General features: G+C 36.6%; 1 protein-coding gene across 6 annotated transcripts in view; it reads left to right on the top strand.

Moving 5' to 3' along the window:
* Window positions 1–18,574, top strand: part of PHKB (phosphorylase kinase regulatory subunit beta) — a 274,597-nt gene that overhangs the window by 234,712 nt on the left and 21,311 nt on the right. For 5 of the 6 annotated variants that reach the window (XM_030298118.1, XM_030298121.2, XM_030298120.2 and 2 more), the window contains 6 exons: window positions 26–87; window positions 174–336; window positions 1,514–1,595; window positions 3,489–3,546; window positions 5,898–5,988; window positions 8,796–8,998. In XM_030298118.1, the coding sequence (XP_030153978.1) occupies window positions 26–87; window positions 174–336; window positions 1,514–1,595; window positions 3,489–3,546; window positions 5,898–5,988; window positions 8,796–8,998 (659 nt within the window). Of the gene's footprint in view, window positions 1–25; window positions 88–173; window positions 337–1,513; window positions 1,596–3,488; window positions 3,547–4,874; window positions 4,966–5,897; window positions 5,989–8,795; window positions 8,999–18,574 lie in introns of all 6 variants that reach the window. The other variant, XM_030298119.1, reaches the window with a different exon arrangement.

The raw sequence follows: 18,574 nt of genomic DNA, 5'->3' as shown, positions 1-18,574 counted from the left end.
GTGATTTTTCTCAACTACATTTCAGACACTAATATCTGGAGCTGTAGTAGAACAACTTGACTTCCTACGAATCAGTGACACAGAAGAGTAAGTCCTTTTGGGTTTTTATCAGAAAAGCAGGAAATTAGAATTAGAAATACAGGAAACCTGAAACTTTTTCTTTTAATTTCTAGGCTTCCAGAATTTAAGAGTTTTGAGGAACTAGAACTTCCCAAACATTCAAAAGTCAAACGACAAAGCAGTACCCCCAGTGCTCCTGAACTAGAACAGCAACCAGATGTCGCCATTACTGAATGGAAGAACAAGCCCACCCATGAAATTCTTCAAAAACTGAATGTGAGGAAGATGTATTTCCCACATGGCTCTGAGTGAGGTTGGCAGGCAGGAATTCTCAGGGGCAAGCCATCTTTCTTTTGTCCTCTCAGAGAAGGCAGATAAAAGTGCCTGGGTAGATGGCCTCTCTATATTAGGGGCAGTAATGAGCGAGATTGTTCTCATTGTTAAGACATTAGCATGGATGTCTTAAACATGCGTAAGGAGTAGGGATAAATTGGGTTGCCTTGGGTATGAAGGTATTGTATGAGCCATTAAAGAAGTTATGTCAGGAATAATTCCCTTTGGGATCTCCAGACTTCTCTTTTAGTACACTTCCCTTCTTTTTCCCAACTTAGATCTCCTCTCCTGCCCTAGTGTTTAGGTCTTAATGTTTGCTGTAAGTCTCTCCAGTCACTGTGGAAAGCAATCCTATGACCACATCCATGTGAATATTATGTTACCAACTTAATTTTTACCTTCCCTAAGATTATTTGCATTTTAAAAGAGGTAGTGCAAGAGTGGAGTATAGTAGTTATTCGAGGAAATGAAATTCTAATGATAGAACTAAAATACTATGACATCTTGTTGGGCTATACCACAAATTTGAACATGTAGGTTAAATATATATCTTTCCAGACATTATTAGTCCTTGTTATTGATTGACATTATCTATAGATCTCCATTACCATGAGTATGATACGGTAGGCATAAAACACATAGCATGGTGTCATAATACTTATAAAGCACTCTATATATGTCGTCTTCTTTTATCCATCTCCTCATAATAGGTTGACAGCAACATGGTCTCTCACTTATGAATAAGCAATGTACAAAAGGGAATGGTTGGATGGCGTGGCCAAATTTCTCAGAGAGTGACAGAATCAAGTATTAATCAAGTATTAGTGCTTGTAGACATTTTCTATCTCTTGCTTATCTTATTTACTGGAAAATTTGATTATTAAATACTACCACATGAGGAAGCCAACTTGTCTACTCTCTGTCTCCAAGACACCTTAGATAAATAGTTGTGTAATGTCATCTGATGCTTGGTAATATATCAGTAACAATTGATCTGGCAGATCTGGCAGATCAGTAACAATTCCATGGCAGATTTCCTCTCTGCATCATGTGGTTACATTTCTGTGGTAAATTTTGTACCCATTTTATTCCAGTTACTCACAGTGATTTGTATTTTTAGGACTGCAGTTGTCTGGCTAGCCAAGTCATCCTGCTGGGTATACTGCTCAAAAGAGAAGGCCCCAACTTCATCACCAAGGAAGGTAAATATACATGCCTAACAAAATTTTTAAATAATGAGATCTCTCTATTCTTGGGTATATATCAAATATACCTTATGAATAGATACTAAAATGTTATGTTATTTTATCCTCCATTAAATGCTTTTTTTTAACCTTTAAATGGAAAATGTTTATTCATACCCCCTAGAGTAGAATAGACTGATGTATGAACTCCTAAATTGCTTTCATGCAGTGATGCTTGATTGTTTCTCTGACTGTCTGAATGGTGTTAGAGCCTCATTCTGCCTGTGACTGTTAACCTTTGATGACTTCTTTCATAGTTGTTTATTGACAGTTTCTGTTTCCAGTTTTATTTTCTGTTTGTTTTTAAGAATAATATTGAATCATTAAAGCTATAAAAATTAGCTCCTTCATGGTCTGCAGCAGCCATTTGAAATGGAACATGATATTTAATAGAATTGTGCTCTAAACATTGTTAACAAAAATAAATCATTTCTAATCATGTCCATTCTGCATTAAGGATGTAACCCAATTATCCCTGAAACCCACACTTGTATGTTGAGTCACTCTAAGGGAGTCTTGAATTCTATATCATGATCTGCTTCTGTCATTTTATTATATAGAATAATATAGAATACATTCCAAGATACTCAAAGTTTTTGGCTCATCTGAAAATCCTCTGTTAAAGGGGCATGTTGATTTGGTTAGGATTAGAAACTGAGTCAGTGTTCTGAACAACAATGTAATTAATAAGACTTATAGTTTTGGTAGTAAACAAACATAATTGTGTATTCAGATAAGGTCTACTTAGTTTTTACATTATTGTAGCTAAGAGATAAACTTCTTGAATATTATATATGTCAACTGAATAGTCCTAATTTTCTTAACTGAGTAAAGGCAGAAAAACTTTCAACAAATTTCAGACAGAAGACTTCATGTTTTTAATTAGTCTTGAAACTATAAGCAGAATCCCAGTTATATTGAGGACATTGATTGAAATTCATACTTTAACTAAAACAATAGGATTTTTAAAAGGCAAACATTTTATTAGGAACCAGAATTCAGAATGGCTATTTTAGTAGTGCTTTAAAATAAAACAAAGTTTATATAAAATTGTTTATAATGAAAATGCTGAGAGAATTATTTTTTAAACTATTTTTATAAGCAGGAATAATACTCATATTTTGCTTAGATATTTGAAAGATTGAGTTTTAAATCTATAAAATCTTTTACATTGAAAATCATAAGCATCTACAGAATCTGAATATAATTTTATCCAATTTGTTATAAAGCTATAAAAAATATATTCATGGTAAAATGATAAAGATCTTGTTCTCTATCCTTGTTTTCTTTTTGCTACTCTCTCCTGTCACCATGATTAATTTATTGTTGACAAGCCAGTCATGAGGCCAGACCACATGTAAATTGCCAAAGAATGAAGTCCAGTGGTGTCTTTTGGACTAGTATATATTGGAAGGATCATACACATAACAGAGTCTCTATAAAAGTTTTCTGAAACACATAAATGAAGAATCATATATATTCAGAGTCTATAGTATTTGTGCAATTTGCTGCATTCTGTTTATTTTCTTTAGTAAATTAAAATAACTTATTTTTAATTGTTAAAAATTTAGATTGCATATTAATTAAGAAGACAATAAATTTCAAGAAATAAAGTACTCACGAAAATCATATACTCAAAGTAAATAGTAACAAGTGCTGGGACATTCACACTATATATTTGGGTTACATATTTAAATATGTCAAGTAGTTCAGAATACTAATGGATGTGCATGTATTAACTCTAGTGGAATAAAAATGAAATTCAAGAGTAATATTTTTAAGGAGAATAAATGTTATGCATTTAATTAAAAGGTTTTTTTTTCAACAAAGACTTTATTATCTAATGTCTAGGAACCGTTTCTGATCACATTGAGAGAGTCTATAGAAGAGCTGGCAGCAAAAAGCTTTGGTTCGTATTAGTGTCCTTGTCATTATGTTTTATTTTTTGTGTTGTCATGTTTAAAGGCATAAAGGTAATAGACCAATCCTAAAGATGGTTATTTATCCAAATTTTTACCCTTTTTTAATTTTAGAGAGAAAAAGCGTGTGAGCGAGGGAGAGGGGCACAGGGAGAGAGAGAGAAACCTAAGCAGGTTCCACGCTGAGTGCAGAGCCCAATGTGGGGCTTGATCCCACGACCCTGAGATCATTACCTGAGCCGAAATCAAGAGTCAGACATTCAATTGACTGAGCCACCCAGGCGCCCCAAATTTTTACTTTTAAACTCCAAGGTTATGGCCATGATTCTGTCTACTTTCTAAGGACCTGCCTACATTCCATTGTATCATGGCTCTCCCAAGATATTAAAAATAATGTCTGGGAATAAAGACCTCCATAGGAATAGAAACTAGAGAGCATATTCACTGGAGTGATATGCTAATGAGTCTTTCCTACTCCACACCTGCTCTGTCCCAGCAATGTGCTTTAGGTTCTACTTTGTATTCAGGAAATCTATTCTGTGATCATAGAAGGCCATGAAAAGAGACCAATGGTTCATTTAATCATAAGCAAAAATAATAGAAGGCTGTTCTCTTACCACTTAAGTTAGAATGAATCCCAGTGATTACAGTTGCTTCATGTAAAATAACTAATATGTTCTGCAAAAGTAGTCTCCCAGGGACTGAAAAAAAATTAGGTAAGTTGAGATAAAATTGTTTCAATTCACAGTGGGGGTAGGTATGCCTAAATGCATAGCCCTCTGTATTTGGAAGCAATTGTAGCCATTTTACTAGAAGAATCTAACATTTTGAAAGTAAGAGTACATGTATTTTTTAAACAACCCATTATTATCTCATTTTGAAAAAAAAAAATCTCAAGCAATGTGATAAGAAACTCTCATAACCTCAATAAGCCTCAGATTTCTAATCACTAAGGGGATTTGACGAAACAATTTCTTAGCAGTATTTCAACTCTATGATTTATAGTAAATATATTATTCCAACCCAGAAGAAATAAGATAATAATCCTCTCACTAAATCTCAAATTTTCACTGTAAATTCTCAGCACAGTAAGGCATATAAGCCAATAGATGTTTCTTTAAGCCAGTAAGTTTCAAATGTGGTCTATAGTCTTATTTTTTGCTAAGCAGACTTGTTTTTGCTTTATGTTATTATACTTGGACTGTAGATAAAGCATTAACTAGCACATATTTAGAGTGCTGTTATGTTTAAAAGAACAAATGCCTGTAAGTTTATTTACTGTATTTTCCCTTTTATGGCTTTCCACTGACACATCCAGGTTGGCGGTACGCTATGGGGCTGCCTTTACCCAGAAATTTTCTTCCTCTATAGCCCCACACATTACTACTTTTCTGGTACATGGGAAACAGGTAACACACACAGAATGTGGAAAAACTCAAGCTGCTTGAAACGTGTGGGCTTATTTGCATTCTGAGGGTTAAGTATGTCTTTTGGTCTTCAAGTGTGTGGGCGAAAGCTTCTCTAAAAGTAGGAAGTGTTTGTTTCACTAACTTTATCAGTTATTGACTTAATTTTCTACTCATCCATCTATGTTGAGATTAAAGAATATAAATGCTTTTTATAGGACAGCATCCATGGATATCCTGAAATACAGGAAAACAGTTTTAAACCTATATTTTCATTTTATTTTTTTCATCTAGAAGTTCCACATGAATTTTACTTTTGAGGGAAAAAATGTCTTATATATTGCATGTGCCATGCATTAAAAAAATCTGTTCTCTCTACAGTCTGAGACTTTTCCAGAAATGTAAAAATAGCAGTGTGAATTCCATCCTCCAACATTCTGGCTTTATCAGGAAAAAAATGCTGGTATTTCATTGTGTCACTTCCTAAAATTGAGTACTAAGAGAGTCCCCAATCCAGGGGTTTGGTTATCTAGGCACCAAAAGAAACATGATTTAAAGTGGTTATAGGAATAGATGACATTTACCAGTGACATACTTAATAATGAATTTTTTAATGCAAAGTCAGAATACTCACTTAATTCCTCCTCCTACTCCTCATCAAAGGCATGGTTAGGCCCCTTTTTCTTTTTTTTAAATTGATAATGGCATGAACAGTGCTGGTAACAGAGGTGAGGATGAGGAATCCCTCCCTAATTCTGGATGGTCTGCAGTCTGGGAGACTTCAGCTGTTAGGTCCAGGGTCGGCTAAGTATTTCCTCCAAATTATTATGTGAGGACCTAACTGCACATTTTTCAGTCTCTTCCATCAGGGACCCCATTCATTCATCATCTTTTAGATTTGTCAACCTCTGGCATGCTCTCTTCTTTGCCCCCAGGTCGGTTGTGCGCTGTGCAGCAAGTCTTTTAAGTAAAGTAGTGGACAGCCTGGCCCCATCCATTACTAATGTTTTAGTGCAGGGAAAACAGGTAAGTATCTGATTTTCAGACTGTCACTTGGTCACAATCACAAGTTTCTGGATAGGACTCTTGCTTTTAAATCTAGCAAGCCTCAGTGTCCTAGGCCTCTCAACCATATTAACAACAGCTCGGGCATTTCTACAGAAGGCTCCTTCCCCAAGCAAAACCTGGTCTTAAAAATGCACAGTTACTAAGTAGACCACTCCTTTTTCCTGCTGTACCTTAGAGCTGTGATTTTCAGTTCCTGTGTTTAGATCAGTGAAGATGCTGACCCAGAAAATGGACTAATCCCACACAGGTTTAGGATAGGCAGGGCAAAGACAGGTGAATAGTGAAGGGCACATTTTTCCTTCTACTCCACATGAGAGTCTTCTCACCCTTAGAAATGCACTGACTCCCCAGATCCTTAACCTTTTGAGCCACGTCTCCCTGTAGCTCCTCCACTCCCACAAGGGACAGCTCTCAGCAGCTCCTTCTCACAGAACCATCGCAGAACCAGCAGCCCTTCTCTCCACTGGGTTCTCAAAACAGGCCTATGACACTTCTCACAATCTGCCCTGGATTCCAGTTCATTTCAATGTGTGTCTCTCTACCCCAGGATAGGCTGTGAACCCCTGGAAGTCAGGGCCCAGGTCTGGTCCTGTCCCAGCATGGGGTCTGGCTTGAAGTAGGCACTTGATGAATGTGGCTTGAATTGAGCCTGTGCATGTGGGTGTGCAGTGTGGAATGTGGCTGCTCATTTCTTGTTTTGTTTTCTATAAGCTCTAATTACCTGGCTGAACCACCATTTGGTTGGAATGAAAACCTGTTTGCTTTTTTTCTCTTCTTTGGGAATGTGTGTGCTTTATTGTGTTTTCCTGACAGTTAACCTAGGGGTATAATAAGCTTTAATAATATGAAATACTTGTAACCTTCTTTAATAGAATCAGCCCATTGCTTACATTTCAGGGCTCTTAATTCATTGAAATTATATCATCTTGACATCCAGCTTGAAATGTTAGAATAGTAAGTTATTTTATCCTGTAGCATTTAATAACAATGACAAAGCAATAAAACTAATTAAAACCCTTAAGAAAAGGTTACATCACTTTCATGTGTATTATTATCTCTATTTTCTCCAAATTATTAAGAGGTAGAATTGTCATCCTCATTTGTCAGCTACATAGACCAAGGTACAGGAAGTACCTTATCCAGTGCCCTTCCTCACCACGGTCCTCACCTCCAGCCATAGTCTCATACTGTTGCCCTGGACTGAACCACCTCTGAAAGAAAGTAAATGGGCTTTGGGAAGCTACTTTTCCTTGGATTTTAGGTCCCTGTAGTATATTTGAAAATACAGTTAATTCTGTCTATGAATAGATGAGAGGGTTTTGGAGGTCTTTGTCGTCTCCAAATGGCACCTGACACTTGGAGAAGGGTAGGTTAGTCACGTCCATTCTTTGTATTATATAGAGGGGCTTGCAGCTTGTGATCCTGAGACTCTGCTCCCCATATCCCGGAAGCCTTGGAACCTGTCCTGAGGCTGTGGCTGGACCATTGCCCATCAGACCATCACATGTCCCAGGGAAATAGTCACTTAAGAGCTGAGTAAGCCTGGGAGGCTGATAGTTCAGGTGCATGAAGTCCATTCACTGACTGCATCTTACCCCTTTACAAAAAAGAAATGAGAATGGAGCATTCAAAGTTTGCATTCGCTGATTCATGAAATGCTGAAAGTTAATACTGTTTAAACAAAGCACTTTCAGATCACCTCAAGCTCTCCGGAATGAAATAGTGGTTTAGTCATCAATGCTTCCAGAGGCAGTAGTGTGCCTTCTATTTGTTTTCTTCTTTACACACTGACATTTTAATAAAAATAATCGCACTTGGACTAACTGGTTGGTACCACTTGTGATATAATAAACCAGCAGTTCTCAGTTTTCACTCCATCACAGAGTTGAGGCAAAAGACCCCATGTTCTGCTGTCTCCCCTCATCTCTGAAAATACAAGGGCCCTTTGATAAGCTCTTCATTTTCCTGCCTCTTATAATCGTGCACTGTCCATGGAAGAGAGAAGGAGAAGGGTAATGAGGGGGAAGGCAGACTCTTCTGGGAGACAATATGCCAAGGAGAGAGGAGAGAGAGAAACCCAGTATTCCTCTTGCCAGCTTCAGCAGCACTCTCTGCTTTGAGTATTTGTTGTCATTTCCCTCTGTGCTTTCTCATTTCCTAGGCCTGTGGGCAGCCTCATTTATCCCTCTCCACAGGTGAGAGATACATCAACAAGTATTTTAATACTCACTAGGTGCCTAACACTATGCCAAGAAAAGTGGGGGCTACACTAGAACCATATGACCTTGCATCTGCCTTTGAAAAGGTTATAGTGGCGTTAAAGAGCAAAAGTTCCACATGAGAAACTATAAAAGAAGTGAAAAATATACTCTCAAATACTAAATTGTATAGACTGTGCAGTAAAGTAAAACTATCCAATGTATTTTGGTTTCTCTGGGGAGTTTCTAGTACTAAAGTCATTCAGAATAATTTTCTCTTAATAGTTATTTATATTCCTTCCCTGCTTTTATCCACTCACCTTCACTCCCCTAACTGGGACCCTTACCTGCCCTCATATTTTAGACCAGACTGTGAACCATCATGAACTCCAGTGGGAGTCACGCTTTGAAAGCCATTTTAATAAATAGCAGGAACAGTTATTCTACCTAATTCCCTAGCTCGCATAGAGTACTTTCAGCCTGCCAGTCATCCTGAGCCTTGATTTTTTTTTTCTTTTATCTTTTAGTAGCTAGGAAGTTTTTGCAATAAAATTCTGCCACTTATAGGTAACTCTGGGTGCCTTTGGGCATGAAGAAGAGGTTATCTCTAATCCTTTGTCTCCAAGAGTGATTAAGAACATCATCTATTACAAGTGTAATACCCATGATGAGAGGGAGGCGGTCATTCAGCAAGAACTGGTCATCCATATTGGCTGGATCATCTCCAATAACCCTGAGTTATTCAGTGGCATGCTGAAAATACGAATTGGGTGAGTAAAGTGCTTTGTGTTTGCGTAAACAGAATTGTTCAAGGTGTCCTCCAACAGACTTGGCCTACCCCAGGCCTGGTGCGTATCTAGGAATGCACATCTTTCTCTGAAGTAATAGAGGCAACATCTGGTGGTTTGAAGAAATAAATACATATGAACTGAAAGAATCTTCCTGTTTTTTTAACTCCCATGTTAGACATAACGACGTAACTGTTCTCTGGAAAATCAAGCTCCAGGGATTTAAACAGCTACATCATGTTTTAAAAAGAAAACAACAACAAAACATAAGCATAATACTTGTAAAACTTTCTATAAATAAAATGGATAAGGCTTAAGAGAAGAATGATTTTCAGTAAAATTGGGTGTGAGGAAGATATACACTCAGGTAAAATTTTTGTTCTTTTAACAATATTCTGCTGCATCCATTTTCTACCAGAATCTAATTTTTAATTATTAAAATCATAAATGTTCTATTTGGAGGAGAAATTAAAAGTAAGGATCTGACAACCTTGAATCCTCTTAATCAAGAATTTTATGAGGCAGTGTGGTAGGGCTAGTTGACGAGGCTTCAGCATTCAGAATTGAGCGTGGGTCCTGGCCACCACTTACCACTTTAGTGACCTGAGATAAATGATGCTGAGCCTCTCTAGCCTCACTTTCATACCAGGCTCATTGTTTTATGTGAGATGAAATGAGAGAATATGTTTTAAAACACTACCACAACCAAATAAAGTATAAATGCTTTTATTTAACATATTTTTATTGTAACATACATGAATATATTGTAATTGTAAGAATCAAACAATACTGCACATATAGAGTAATCTCATATATGGCCCATTGAGGGATGTTCTTTAAGTGTTTAAAAAGAATATATAGTCTGTCAGACACAAATATATGTGAGTGTGTGTGAGTATGAATAAGTGTATCACTTCCTAATTATATAAATGTATCATTAGTATCTTTACTATTTCTATCCTACTTGATTTTTGGTGAAACATATTAATTTCTCATTTTAGTTATGGATTTATCTCCTTCTTGCATTTTTATCAGTTTTGTTTTGTATATTTTAAAGGGTTTTTGTTTGTTTGTTTGTTTGTGGGACTTTATAATTTTAAAAATATATCTTCCCTTGTGCCATTTATTTTCTACTTGAATTATTTTAAAAATATTTTAATTTCAAACATCTACAAAAGTATAGAGACTAGTAATAAAATCTTATGTGCCCATACTTTCACTCAGTTTCAACAATATCATCCTATGCCCTACCTATGACCCACCCTACCAACACCCCCTCTAGGTTAAAACAAATCCATCATATCATTCAATCTGTAAATACTTGAGTGTGCATAACAAATTATTTTTTGACTGATATTACTGCCATACCTGCTTTCTTTTTCTGTCATTATTAGCTTAGTATACTGTCTTCTATCTTTTTACCTTTAATGTTCTTTTTTCATTTAGTATAGATATATCTTTTATATTCAGGATTTATGCTGTATTTATTTCTAATTCAATCTTAGATTATCTTTTCATTTGTGCCTTTCATTTCATTTCATTTGTGCCATTTCTTCTCTATTTTGACTTACTCATTCCTACCTTTTTTTTTTTTCTATTTACCATTACAACTAAGGTTTTAGTTTTGCACATGAGTATGAAGCACTTTATGAGAAATGATTACCTAGTTTTTCCTTCAAAAAATTACATATAAAAAAACTAGTTGCTTATTTGGCAGGATCTGCCTACCTCTTGTTTCAACAATTCTCATTCTAGGAATTTAGACCTGTTTTACAGGACTCTTCATTCCAACAGTGTTTGAAAGAGTGAAACATTGGGAACAAGCTGCATATCCATCACTAGCAAATTGTTTAAATAAACTGTGATAGCCATGTAGTAAAATGCCGTGCAGCCATTACAAGTAACAAGAGAAAGCCTATACTGACATTTATAAATGTCCAAGATAAATTAAGTGAAACAGTAAGTAAGTTGCAAATGTATTGTTCCATTTTTTAATAAAAGAGAAATAATAATACTGCACATATATGTATATATGGGGAAATATCTGAAAAATGGAAATAAAATTAGTGTCTGTTATATTCTCTAGATTTCTACTTTTAAGTTATATTTTTCAGTTTTATTTCAAGTTTTTTATTTGAGATTATTATTTTTAAACTTTTTGCCTGATTTCAGTTATAACATATTTCAGGTGAATTTCCCAATCTTTGGTCCCCTTTCTTTTGATATCAAGAAGTGAGTTTACTCAGCATAGAACTTGACCTTAATTTTTATCTCTTAAAATTGTTCTTTTCAAAGATTTAGAGGTATTACAAATAAATTATAAAGACTTTGAGTCATACCCTGATTTGTTCGGTGTGTTTGCTCTAGTATTTTTAACTCCAACCTCTTGACTACATATAAGGATACAGAAATGAGTCTTTCATGTATGTTGTCTGTGTGTTGTCAGTAAATGAAAGGAAATGTGATTCTCTGTATCCATACAAGGTATTAAAAGTACTCTATTGTCCCAGACTCAGGCATTGCTCTGAAGCTGAGAAGCAAAGGTTATAACTCTTCCAAAGCACATTCTTTGTAATAAATGTTCTATTCAGGAAAGCCTCTTTAAGTGATAGTCATCCTGGCAGAGGTCTAAACAAAGCCTTGGAGTAAAAGTTAACGGTTTCCCAAGATTTTACTTCCAGTGCTGTGTTTTTCAGCCTTTAGTGCTTTTCCTTTACTGCTTATTCAGCATTTTAGGCTAATTTATTTTCTTCCAAAAACCCATTGGAATTTCCTTTCTTGAATTCAAATCTGACCTGAAGCTTCTTTCTCTTCATGGAAATGAAATATGTTTAATTTATTCTAAAACTAGTTTTCTTCCTGGTTTTGTTTTTGTTTTTGTTTGTTTTTGGGGTTTTTTGGTATCTGCTACTCTATATGTTTAGTGCCTTCCATGAGAAATAACATACTCTTTTTTCCTTAAACTGTGTCACCCAAAATAAAAATGTCAGGACAGCAGCATGTGACTTAGTATTTAATGATAGCAGAAAACCTCCTAATGAAGATTTGCCGTGAAACTTTAATTATTCATTGTCCTGAAACTCATCCTGGAATTAATTATGGCATTATATTTCCATTTTGAGTATTAATAGTGTCCCTGCCTAACTCATTAATGTGTATTTCCCTCTCACGTGGGACTCACAGGGTCAGCCCTAAATACTGGTACATTTTCAGTTGGAGAGAAGTCTTGTTTTTTCAAAAACGTGTAATTTATTTGAGAAATTTACTTCTGCTGAGGATTTGGACCACATCTTATCTTCCTGTATGTATCAGGTCTAGCTCAGAGGTCTAGCTCAATAAAATTTGAGCATTGTTTAATATATAGGTTATAAGCAGATTCAGATAGCAGATTCAGATGGGGATTTTAGGAAGTGATGGGGATTTTAGGAAAAATAAAAGATAGCATATCTCTGTGCTTATTAGATAAAGAAATAAAGGACTCTTTTACTTTTGATAAATACCCTTGATTTGTACAAGTTGTGTCCTTCAGGATATTACCAAGTTAAATAGGGCTTTGTTAAATGAAAATGCAGTCATACATGTAGAAGGTAGAAGGATATAGCACTTTTCACCATCATTTATTAGTTGAGTGGTACAGTTAATCACATCAGAGTATGGTATGAGTTGCCTTATAATGGTACCTCTCTAAACAGCATTCCCAATAAGGATCTAAGGGGATACCCATATAAATAACAAACGTGGTTAGTGCACTCAGAAGTTCACTGTGAGAAACTATTTCCTCCTCTTCTTCCAACATAACCACAGAAATTATTTATTGAATGCCTATTATATACTACACAATATGCTAAAATACTCACATATATTATCTGATTAATCCATTCAACAAGTTTGAGGTAGGCACTAGTACCATTTTAAAATCAACAAACCGGGATTCAGAGCTTAGATAACCTGTCTTAGTCAAACCAGTATGTCAAAGTGAGATTTATACCCAGATCTGCCTGACTCCAAAGTTCTTGTTCTTTGATCTTAAGTACTTCGTGTGTGCTTTCACTTATGTATACTGTTGCTGTTTTCTCAGGAAACAGGCGTTGATGTTTTTCTAAAACCTTATGGCCTTTATGGTGTCTTCCACATGATTTCCACTTATGACCCATTTTGTGTTCAAGTATTCATGTAGCAATTATGATGTACTTTGGCTCCGGATGGTATTTGTCTTCTGTTTATCACTCCTCTAATTTGGCATCAGTACAGTTTAGCATTGTACAATGCGAGGCACACCAAAAAGCCTGAATAGTTAGAAGTTAATATGAGAAATGATATTTTGCCCCTTTATTCATCATGAGACCAAACAAATGGGGATGATTTGGAATTGATTTTTTTTTTAATTTTTTTTCAACGTTTTTTATTTATTTTTTTGGGACAGAGAGAGACAGAGCATGAACGGGGGAGGGGCAGAGAGAGAGAGGGAGACACAGAATCGGAAACAGGCTCCAGGCTCTGAGCCATCAGCCCAGAGCCTGACGCGAGGCTCGAACTCACGGACCGCGAGATCGTGACCTGGCTGAAGTCAGACACTTAACCGACTGCGCCACCCAGGCGCCCCTGGAATTGATTTTAAATTAGCCCTTTGTACACTGTAAGAAATGCATTAAGATGCAATGAAAATTTAGCAAAGTAACTTGCCCAAGGTCACAAGACCATGAACCAGGAATTGAACCTAGAGTGAATGTCTCCAGTGTTCATGTTTCCCCATCCCCTATTCCAGCTTTTTTGTCTATAAAATAAGGAAGCTATCCCTGCTTTGGCTTCCTCAGTGGATTGTGGGGATTTTGGGTAAGCAATGTGAAAATGTTTTGCAAAGCTTCAACATTATTTCTGTGACATTGAGTAATTTGAGGTCTTCTATCATGTGGCTTTTGGAGAACAGGTGACTCTAGGGATATCTTTATACATGCCATAAATCCCAAGAAGAAGGAACTTCTCACATCCAACACACATTCATATTCTCTCTCTCTCTCTCTCTCTCTCTCTCCCCCTCTCATATCTTCCAGTCCTAGGCTTGCAAAGACCCTCTGATCCCACAAGATACATTCACCCTCAAGGTATCCCTTTCTGCCATGGTTGTTTCTCCTTGAGAACCCAGTGCAAATGATCCCCAAGCATTTCACACAGAAACCTTAAGTCAAAATCCCTTTTGGATTCTCTGCTGTCATCTGACATGGTCTCACCCCTCCATCACTTGATCTTCCCTCATGAAATATTTGGCAAACACCTGTGCCCATAGTGCTCTTCTACCACATTGACAGAAAGGTCTTGGAACCTTGTTTGTATTCTAGGGATGTAGACAACATTAGAGCAGCACAGTTATCCTGTCTGTGGAGCTTTTGATAGTGTCCCTCTGAAAGATCTTTTTGTATCTTTTTAATATCTTTTTATTGCATTTTATCCTAATCAGTTTTACTCAGACCTCAGCTCCCTTAAGTGAATGGCTTCCTTGCGTGTTAGTTTACTACCATCAGCAAACACATGTTTCTGTACAAGAATTTACCTTGAATTAGTTCCTGGAAGGTTTTAGTTTGCTTAATGATGAGCAAATTATTTATTTATAGGGTCCTTGAATGTCAAGTTTCTTATAAATTGTTGAACTTGTTGCTCCTCTAAGTCACCCGTTTGTGTATTATCGTGATTGCAGCATGATTTTAAAAGAAAGGGGGTAGTGTTATAGAAAACATTCTTTGTTTTACTTCCTTAGTTAATTAAAGCGTTTCAGACTCATTCACATCAATGAATGTTTACTATTGTTTCTCTTATTGATTATGAATAAAGAGATTGATAGTTCAGTTAGCTTTTAACACCATATTCTTCCCAAGATGCCAACACTCACTAGGCTGAATGGACATAAGATATAAGGACATTTGTCTTAGTCACAGCACACATACCTGGAACTCCTCAGCCCTATGTATACTTTTATCTCTCTGTTTTAACCTTTCTCTCTGAGGTTTTGGGTTTTTTTTTTAATTTGTTTATTTACATCACCCACTGCCTCAGTTGCTTTAAACCAGTATTTCTTTTCTCTTTTTTCCAAGGTTAATCCTGCCAGTGCGATTTCTCAACATTACTGCGATAGGCACTCCTGTGAACAAAATTAACCTGCTCACAGGAACGGTATTCTAGTCTGATAATGATTTGATTTGCTGTCTCATTATTGATTTGTGCTCCAGCTTTCATGTTGAAATAGATCAAGTTCCTGACAGGCCCATTACTGTAAAGACCTCCAATCAACTGCTTTCTGCTCTAGGTCTGTCAGTCAGGCTTTAGTGGGAGATAACCCCTGAGGATATATGTTATCAAGCCTTTTTCATCTCTGCTTTTCATACTGCCAGGACATCCTCTGTAAGTAATTATGATTTAGGCATGTCTTGTCTTCTGATGCCCACAACTGAGTTTGTAGATCATACATGTGGTGCTTAGAGAAGGCCGTTGATGTCATAGGTACTAGACTGTAACATTGCTTGTGCAGTAAAGGAAAGAGGAGGTAATTAGAGCTCTGAGTTCATTAGCATGGCTTGATACTCATTCAATGGTCTTTGTTTTTGACATTTGATATGAGGTGAGGAAGTGAGATGATGGAGCTCCCCTACCTCTATTCTGATTATTTCAGGGGTAGAGTGAGTGAGTCATTGTTCTCCAGCTTCTATAGGAAGCTCAGTTTGCCTTATGAAATCATCACTCTCTCTGTATTAATATGAGTCAAGCAGAAAAGTCCCTTCCTGCAATTTTCCCATCTCCTCTTATATGGCTTAGTAAATGCTTGCAGAGAGTTATTTATTCACTTGTTTAACAGCAAACTTGGCAAACACTGAGTATCTTCAAATAGGCTTAAAATGATTATTTTTAAAATTGTTTCTGGCTATGAATTAGTTATATTCTTTATGGAATGTTTTCAAAAAATGTCAGCTGTCCTGGTTTACCAATGATGTCAGATTTCCATATACTTCATTGTATATTTCACTCCTTGATTGGGGCATGTTGGAAAGAAAAATACAAACACATATACAATATGCTTACTAACCTCACAACAAGAGAGTTTTTTTTTTTTTTCATTAATTGAATATCTTTATTTTTTTTTATTTTTTTTTATTTTTTATATATATGAAATTTATTGACAAATTGGTTTCCATACAACACCCAGTGCTCATCCCAAAAGGTGCCCTCCTCAATACCCATCACCCACCCTCCCCTCCCTCCCACCCCCCATCAACCCTCAGTTTGTTCTCAGTTTTTAAGAGTCTCTTATGCTTTGGCTCTCTCCCACTCTAACCTCTTTTTTTTTTTTTTTCCTTGCCCTCCCCCATAGGTTCCTGTTTAGTTTCTCAGGATCCACATAAGAGTGAAACCATGTGGTATCTGTCTTTCTCTGTATGGCTTATTTCACTTAGCATTACACTCTCCAGTTCCATCCACGTTGCTACAAAAGGCCATATTTCATTTTTTCTCATTGCCACGTAGTACTCCATTGTGTATATATACCACAATTTCTTTATCCATTCATCAGTTGATGGACATTTAGGCTCTTTCCATAATTTGGCTATTGTTGAGAGTGCTGCTATAAACATTGGGGTACAAGTGCCCCTATGCATCAGTACTCCTGTATCCCTTGGATAAATTCCTAGCAGTGCTATTGCTGGGTCATAGGGTAGGTCTATTTTTAATTTTCTGAGGAACCTCCACAGTGTTTCCAGAGTGGCTGCACCAATTTGCATTCCCACCAACAGTGCAAGAGGGTTCCCGTTTCTCCACATCCTCTCCAGCATCTATAGTCTCCTGATTGGTTCATTTTGGCCACTCTGACTGGCGTGAGGTGATACCTGAGTGTGGTTTTGATTTGTATTTCCCTGATAAGGAGCGACGCTGAACATCTTTTCATGTGCCTGTTGGCCATCTGGATGTCTTCTTTAGAGAAGTGTCTATTCATGTTTTCTGCCCATTTCTTCACTGGGTTATTTGTTTTTTGGGTGTGGAGTTTGGTGAGCTCTTTATAGATTTTAGATACTAGCCCTTTGTCTGATATGTCATTTGCAAATATCTTTTCCCATTCCGTTGGTTGCCTTTTAGTTTTGTTGGTTGTTTCCTTTGCTGTGCAGAAGCTTTTTATCTTCATAAGGTCCCAGTAATTCACTTTTGCTTTTAATTCCCTTGCCTTTGGGGATGTGTCGAGTAAGAGATTGCTACGGCTGAGGTCAGAGAGGTCTTTTCCTGCTTTCTCCTCTAAGGTTCTGATGGTTTCCTGTCTCACATTTAGGTCCTTTATCCATTTTGAGTTTATTTTTGTGAATGGTGTGAGAAAGTGGTCTAGTTTCAACCTTCTGCATGTTGCTGTCCAGTTCTCCCAGCACCATTTGTTAAAGAGGCTGTCTTTTTTCCATTGGATGTTCTTTCCTGCTTTGTCAAAGATGAGTTGGCCGTACGTTTGTGGGTCTAGTTCTGGGGTTTCTATTCTATTCCATTGGTCTGTGTGTCTGTTTTTGTGCCAATACCATGCTGTCTTGATGATTACAGCTTTGTAATAGAGGCTAAAGTCTGGGATTGTGATGCCTCCTGCTTTGGTCTTCTTCTTCAAAATTCCTTTGGCTATTCGGGGCCTTTTGTGGTTCCATATGAATTTTAGGATTGCTTGTTCTAATTTCGAGAAGAATGCTGGTGCAATTTTGATTGGGATTGCATTGAATGTGTAGATAGCTTTGGGTAGTATTGACATTTTGACAATATTTATTTTTCCAATCCATGAGCAGGGAATGTCTTTCCATTTCTTTAAATCTTCTTCAATTACCTTCATAAGCTTTCTATAGTTTTCAGCATACAGATCCTTTACATCTTTGGTTAGATTTATTCCTAGGTATTTTATGCTTCTTGGTGCAATTGTGAATGGGATCATTTTCTTTATTTGTCTTTCTGTTGCTTCATTGTTAGTGTATAAGAATGCAACTGATTTCTGGACATTGATTTTGTATCCTGCAACTTTGCTGAATTCATGTATCAGTTCTAGCAGACTTTTGGTGGAGTCTATCGGATTTTCCATGTATAATATCATGTCATCTGCAAAAAGCGAAAGCTTGACTTCATCTTTGCCAATTTTGATGCCTTTGATTTCCTTTTGTTGTCTGATTGCTGATGCTAGAACTTCCAGCACTATGTTAAACAACAGTGGTGAGAGTGGGCATCCCTGTCGTGTTCCTGATCTCAGGGAAAAAGCTCTCAGTTTTTCCCCGTTGAGGATGATGTTAGCTGTGGGCTTTTCATAAATGGCTTTTATGATCTTTAAATATGCTCCTTCTATCCCGACTTTCTCAAGGGTTTTTATTAAGAAAGGGTGCTGGATTTTGTCAAAGGCCTTTTCTGCATTGATTGACAGGATCATATGGTTCTTCTCTTTTTTTTTGTTAATGTGATGTATCACGTTGATTGATTTGCGAATGTTGAACCAGCCTTGCATCCCAGGAATGAATCCCACTTGATCATGGTGAATAATTCTTTTTATATGCTGTTGAATTCGATTTG

Source organism: Lynx canadensis, chromosome E2, assembly GCF_007474595.2.
Source record: "Lynx canadensis isolate LIC74 chromosome E2, mLynCan4.pri.v2, whole genome shotgun sequence".
In the NCBI taxonomy this organism is placed as follows: domain Eukaryota; kingdom Metazoa; phylum Chordata; class Mammalia; order Carnivora; family Felidae; genus Lynx; species Lynx canadensis.
This window is presented reverse-complemented; position numbering and strand designations above follow the sequence as displayed.